At 47.8% G+C, this 6,842-nt stretch overlaps 1 protein-coding gene and 1 non-coding gene across 2 annotated transcripts; one reads left to right on the top strand and one right to left on the bottom strand.

The window, feature by feature from the left end:
• Positions 1 to 1,577: 1,577 nt before the first annotated feature.
• LOC136475238 (cytokinin hydroxylase-like) lies at positions 1,578 to 3,607 on the top strand. Its single transcript, XM_066472793.1, has 2 exons — positions 1,578 to 2,210; positions 2,361 to 3,607. Exons 1-2 carry the CDS (start codon positions 1,683 to 1,685, stop codon positions 3,480 to 3,482), a joined length of 1,650 nt encoding a protein of 549 aa, XP_066328890.1. The 5' UTR covers positions 1,578 to 1,682; the 3' UTR covers positions 3,483 to 3,607.
• Positions 3,608 to 6,770: 3,163 nt separating this feature from the next.
• TRNAC-GCA (transfer RNA cysteine (anticodon GCA)) lies at positions 6,771 to 6,842 on the bottom strand. The gene has a single exon. It is a non-coding gene; the product is annotated as a tRNA-Cys (tRNA).

The raw sequence follows: 6,842 nt of genomic DNA, 5'->3' as shown, positions 1-6,842 counted from the left end.
GATAATAATTAGGACAGCTAGCTAACAACGGAATCGCTTTAGGCAATTAAAGCCAAGACTTTGGGTAATTAGTACTAGCTAGTAATTGATCAAGCACGAGTTGTGGAAAAACGTTGCTTCCTTCGTTCCATATGGGTGACAGCCAGCTGCGTGCTGAATACTTGCTTAATTGGAGGCATGGAGGTAGCTAGCAAAACAAAGTGCGGCAAGCATCTGGAAAATGTATATACCTATGGACGATGACGGTTAGTTATTGTCACCGAATCCGAATATAATCGTCGCGAGCACGACAAGGCGATTACTATATATATAATCATCATTTAATTAGTGATGAGCGAGATGATGAGTTGCGCTAAACTTTGCATGCATTGCACACCCCTTACATATATTAGTAAAAGTTTAGAATTTGTTCCGATGACAATTGGGGCCCTGAAAATGGCTGCCTGCCAAGAAGTTGACTTTGTATCTCGACATGTACGAAAAGTAGAACCAATTAGCATGCACGCACGCACGCTAGACAACTTGTTAGGAGCGGTCTTAGACGTCCGATTTTGGATGCTTAGAGCTCGGATCCTTTGCTATGGTTGGGAGGTTGTTTTTGACTTGCTCATTTTCCGTGAGGGAAAATGTGGATATTTCTGAGATGTCCAAATCAACAAAAAAAGGGGGGGTTATGTAGAGTGCGTCGTTGATACGTGTTGGATTATGTATGCATTATAGAAACTGTAAGTTGTGCAGGGCTGTTGTTTGTTTTTACTTTTTTTAGCTGTAAATTACAAACATAGGTGAAACAAGCTGGGTCTGAACCTAGCTAACACCAATTCAGTGTAGACGCTTACACACTTTCCTTAGGACACGTATAACTGTACGGTAATTGACCACGTACACCAGCAGGCGCGCGGCAATCCTTTATACTCCTATATAGCCTCGCATTTTTGACTGTGTGTCAAGGCTAGCTTTTGCACACGGTGCCCTTTACCTTTTCGGTTTTGTATATGAATCGAACATTAGCTTTATCGTTAATTAATAAATACGCTAGTACTACCATCAGATCAGACTAATTAATTACCAGCAGCAGCAGCAGCAGCTACTCGATCGTCGGCCGGTGTAGTAGTAATAATAAAGAAGAAATTGTCAGCATGCAGTCAGTCTGAAACAGGACGGAGACGATGCAGCATTTCGGCCATATCATCATGCTGATTCTGTTGACGACTTTGATAGCGACGAGCGAGGGTGATGATTTGATTTTGACCGGTCATGCATGCATGCATGGGCCAATTAATGTTTTGCTTCCAGTGAGGGAGCTAGCTGGCTAGCTGTCCATGCACGGAACGGAACGGACCGGGTCGGATCGGAGCCCAGCCGCGTCCGTGCCTCCGTCGCTACTCGGTCGGTCAAACCCCCACCCCACACGGACGAGACGACCGCCGCACCAGCCGTCGGCGTCGCCTACCCTAGCTAGCTCCTCCTTCCCTATCCATGATCTCCGACCTCCCCTTCCCTCCAGCTGGAGCTGCATGCCTATATAAACCCCAGCGCCATGCACCACCTCTCCTCATCCCATCGACCACCAAGCAACACCAGCAACTACTACTAGCAGCAGCAAGCGACCTCCCTCATCGAGCGATCACCATCTTTGCATATACATACACCAACATCTTTGCGGCAAGCATAGGTATAAAATGGACGCCGTAGCGGCGGCAACGGGTGGCGCCATGGCGATGGCGGCGGCGGCGGTGCTGCTGCTCTGCGCCTTCATCTACGCGGCGTGGCTAGCGCCGGCCGCGGCAAGGCGCCGGCTCCGCGGGGCGGGCTTCGACGGGCCCCGCCCATCCTTCCCCTTCGGGAACCTCCCCGAGATCACGGCCTCGCTGCAGGCCTCCGCCGCCGCCAAGAAGCCGTCCTCCTCCTCCGCCGCCGTCTCCAGCGACATCCACGGCGCCGTGTTCCCCTACTTCGTCCGCTGGCGCGAGTCGTTCGGCAAGGTGTTCGTGTACTGGCTGGGCACGGAGCCGTTCCTGTACGTGGCGAACCCGGAGTTCCTCAAGGCCGCCACCGCCGGCGCGCTGGGCAAGCGATGGGGGAAGCCCGACGTGTTCCGCCGCGACCGCATGCCCATGTTCGGCCGCGGGCTCGTCATGGCCGAGGGCGACGAGTGGGCGCGCCACCGACACATCATCGCGCCGGCCTTCTCCGCCACAAACCTCAACGTACGTACAGTCGTTGATGTTGCCCTGCTTGTGTTGTGCACCATTTTTGCATTGTCTTCTTCTGCTAGCAGCTGCTTTGAGATCCGTGCTCCATCTCCATGCATGCACTGGTGATGCACCGATGCTGATGCTGATGGTGACGGTATGCAGGACATGATCGGGCTGATGCAGGAGACCACCGCCAAGATGTTGGCCGAGTGGACCGACGCGGTGGCATCGTCTGCCGGCGGGGCCGTCGTGGACGTGGAGCGGGGCGTGGTCCGCAACGCCGCCGAGATCATCGCCAAGGCGAGCTTCGGGGTGGCGGACGACGAGGCCGGCGCGCGGGTGTTCCGGAAGCTGCAGGCCATGCAGGCGATGCTGTTCCAGTCCAACCGCCTCGTCGGTGTGCCGCTGGCGCGCCTGCTGCACGTGCGAAAGACCTACGACGCGTGGCGCCTGGGCCGGGAGATCGACGCGCTGCTCATGGAAATCATCGACGCGCGCCGCCGGCGCCGAGCAGCCGGCAGCGGCGACAAAGGCGGCAAGGACCTGCTGTCGCTGCTGCTGGCTGGCACGGAGGCCACGGCGGGTGCCGAGCGGCGGCTGACGACGCGGGAGCTGGTGGACGAGTGCAAGACCTTCTTCTTCGGCGGGCACGAGACCACGGCGCTGGCGCTGTCGTGGACGCTGCTCATGCTCGCCGCGCACCCGGACTGGCAGGACGCGCTGCGGGAGGAGGTGGCGCGCGAGCTCGGCGACCACCAGAACCTCGACGCCGCCGCGCTTGGCCGCCTCACCAAGATGGGGTGGGTCATGAGCGAGGTGCTGCGCCTCTACCCGCCGTCGCCCAACGTGCAGCGGCAGGCGCTGGAGGACGTGGCGGCGGAGGGCAAGTCGTCCGTCGTCATCCCGCGCGGCACCAACATGTGGGTGGACGTGGTGGCCATGCACCACGACGTGGAGCTGTGGGGCGCCGACGCCCACGAGTTCCGGCCGGAGCGGTTCGGCCGGGACCCCGTGCAGGGCGGGTGCCGCCACCGCATGGGGTTCCTCCCCTTCGGCTTCGGCGGCCGCATCTGCGTCGGCCGCAACCTCACCGCCATGGAGTACCGCGTCGTGCTGGCCATGCTGCTGCGCCGGTTCCGGGTGTCGGTGGCGCCCGAGTACCGGCACGCGCCCAAGATCATGCTCTCGCTCAGGCCCTCCAACGGCATCCAGCTCCACCTCACGCCGCTGGTGGAGGTGGTGGACCACGCTGCTGCTGCTGCCGCCACGTCATCATCGGCCTAGCTAATAGCTCGCTTAGCTGATCATCACAATATCTAGCATGCCTACTTTATTAGCTAATAGCTGCAGGAGTACAAGTTGTGCTCCACTTAATTACTATAGATAAATAGATATATAGATATCATGAAACGAATTAATTACACACACACACACACACACACACACATATATATATATATATATATATATATATATATATATATATATATATATATATATATATATATATATATATATATATATAGAACAACTACTCTATAGCTGGCTACAAAATAACCTATTCTGTAGCCACCTTGAGTTACTATAATTACTATGTTAATTTATGAGATTATAGTAACTCCTTACTAAGTGGTTTACTATAACGTTATGGTAAATATCCCTATGTGTTATAGTAACCCAACTATAGTAAATATATATTGACATTATCGTAAATTAGTATATAAAATTATGGTAAATAGAGGTGGCTACAGAATAACTTATTCTGTAGCTGGCTACTGAATAGCCTCTCCCTATATATATATATATATATACTCGAGTGATTTATGTAATAGGCACGTGAGGAGCATGAGCATCACTACACGTACGCGTATGCACCTGCTAGCTAGTTAGCTCCTAAATAAAATGGATGCTTGTTTTGTATCCCTACTAGTTGCATATATACACACTCGCAGTACGTACGTACAAAGTGGATCCCGCTAATATGTACGTATGTACTTTCATAAACAATATATTACTTTGATCCTTTGTTTATAAATATATGATGCCATTGGCTTTTTTTTCCATCGAAATGTTGACCGATGATACCATTTATTCAATTAATTAGCTAATTAAAAATGAAAGAGAGTGGCTTTCTCCAAAAACAAGAGGGTGAAAACGGTACCATATCATTAGGCGGGCATATTAAGCCATCTCTTGATCTTAGTGTAAGCCTTTGCGTTCCTCTGCTCAGCTGGCGTGCGGCTGTACGTACGTGCTGGCTGACTTCCACTCATCAGTTGAATGCATGAAATTGATATCGATGCCAGCAAGCCCCAGCAGCTACTGGTTCAATAAGAAACTTCTTATTGAGTTGATCAAATCTCCGTCCTCTCTATAAACATGCGTGCATGCACATCTTTTGTTTGGTCCAACCCCAACACCCCAGGCAAAGTAAAGTTGACTGACGCTGCTGCTGGTCTACGTACGTACGTACGTGCTGGGTTCGGAGGGCGCGATCAAAATACTTACCGTACGGGCAGTCAATGTAAAAACATGGAGCCTGCCGTGGTGGTTTTCTTCGGCTGGTCGCCGTCGTGCCGGTCGGCGGGTCAAATTTGTGTTTCAAAACCTCATCATGCTTCTTCTTCGCTCTGTGCTGCCGTGAAAAAAATTACAAAAATGACACTCGAAAGATTGACTATATGATTATGATGACACTCGGGTGGATGATAAATGGGTCTATCTGTGTCTATAAATATGGGTCCAGTGTCAAATCTACAAACGACCGATATTTCGAGTCCTATTTTTACAAATCGCCCAGTGCGACTAGCTAATATATATATATATATATATATATATATATATATATATATATATATATATATACTGTTTTGCTATAATACACCTGGATACATCTTGTATATAGAATGCACCCAGACCGGCGGGCGCACCAACTTGGAGCAACCAACGTGCCCAAGCGAATACATGCATGCATGGAATTTTTTGTTGGTTCAAATCTTTGAAACAAATTTTCTTCTAAACCGTAACCCCGAGTGACAAACCGTTTGTTGCATCTGACTCAATAAAATATTCTGAGCAAAACTAGATCCAATATGGATATATTTTTTATCCTTTAAACGAGTTGCATGTCAATGTATTACCGATTGCAACTCTGTCTACCACCTAGTGGCAACTAGTTATAACTCTATCTATTATATGCATCTGGTCACTATAATCACACCAAGTTGTAATTCTGAGTTGCAATCGTATCTGAGTAGCAACTGTATTTGAAAAAAAAAACTTCCTCAAATATAGCCTTCATTGCAACCAGTGCTAAATACGCTACAACCAAGTTGCAATTGTGTTGTAGAAGTGCTTGCAACTCATAGTACAACATATTGCAATTATGTATTTGAAAAAAAAACTTCATGAAATACAGCCTTCATTGCAACCAGTGCTAAATACGCTACAGCCAAGTTGCAATTGTGTTGTAGAAGTGCTTGTAACTCATAGTACAACATATTGCAATTACGTATTTGAAAAAAAAAAAACTTCATCAAATACAACCTTCATTGCAACCAGTGCTAAATACGCTACAGCCAAGTTGCAATTGTGTTGTAGAAGTGCTTGCAACTCATAGTACAACATATTGCAATTATGTATTTGAAAAAAAAACTTCATCAAATACAGCCTTCATTGCAACCAGTGCTAAATACGCTACAGGCAAGTTGCAATTGTGTTGTATAAGTGCTTGCAACTCATAGTACAACATATTGCAATTACGTATTTAAAAAAAAGCTTCATCAAATACAGCCTTCATGGATCTCGTTTTGTTAAGCATATTTTTTTCAACAACCTACTTCAAACAGAACTAAAATCGAATATATGATTTAGAAGATATCGCTTTTTCCGTTTCGAATCAACAAAAGATTCCCTGCATGCATGCTTCCTGGTGGGTGGGTTGAGCAGTTATGTGGCATTACGTAGTTGGTTGTCTCTATTTAGTTTTGCATACAGGAGCGTGGACTTACCTCGCGCTCGCCGCGCTCCGCACGTCTCGCCGCTCGCGCTCACGTGTCGGGTGCACTCGCTTCACAGAATGCACCTAGGTGCATTTTAGCATCGTCCTCTCTATATATATATATACCTCTGTTTTAAAATAAAAAGTTTCTTTAAACTTTTCATATAGATTAAGGATGCTGAAAAAAAACGAGAAAGGAAAATCTACCCCAACACTAAGGGCATGTAAGTATTTTGGTGCATGCACATCCAACGGTTCGTAGTAGGAGAGCATATGTATACCTTTATATAAGAGCAAAAAAAAACATTTTCAGCAAAAGACAACTATTCTCATCTCCTTTCCTTTTCTATTCCACGGTATATAGTATATCTTCTGAAAAAAAAAACAGCTGTTATTAAGTGCAGGTAGCAATGGATGGGAGAAGCGATGAGGACACATGAGACAATTTTTTTTAAAAAAAAATCCTCCAGTAAAAAAAAGATAAACAAGGGAGAAGGGAGAAGCGATGAGGACACAAGAGACAATTTTTTTTTTTTTTTATAAAAAGCCTCCACTATAAAAAAACACAAAAAAGGGCCCATCCGGGTTCGAACCGGAGACCTATTGATCTGCAGTCAATTGCTCTACCACTGAGCTATAGACCC

The sequence above is a fragment of the Miscanthus floridulus genome, chromosome 8 (genome assembly GCF_019320115.1).
Source record: "Miscanthus floridulus cultivar M001 chromosome 8, ASM1932011v1, whole genome shotgun sequence".
NCBI classification, from domain to species: domain Eukaryota; kingdom Viridiplantae; phylum Streptophyta; class Magnoliopsida; order Poales; family Poaceae; genus Miscanthus; species Miscanthus floridulus.
This window is presented reverse-complemented; position numbering and strand designations above follow the sequence as displayed.

What these genes read in the sequence shown, in the direction of transcription:
- LOC136475238 (XM_066472793.1), top strand. Translation starts at nt 1,683, where the DNA reads ATGGACGCCGTAGCGGCGGCAACGGGTGGCGCCATGGCGATGGCGGCG. An exon ending in TCTCCGCCACAAACCTCAAC is followed by an intron (nt 2,211 to 2,360) that starts GTACGTACAGTC and finishes GACGGTATGCAG; the next exon opens with GACATGATCGGGCTGATGCA.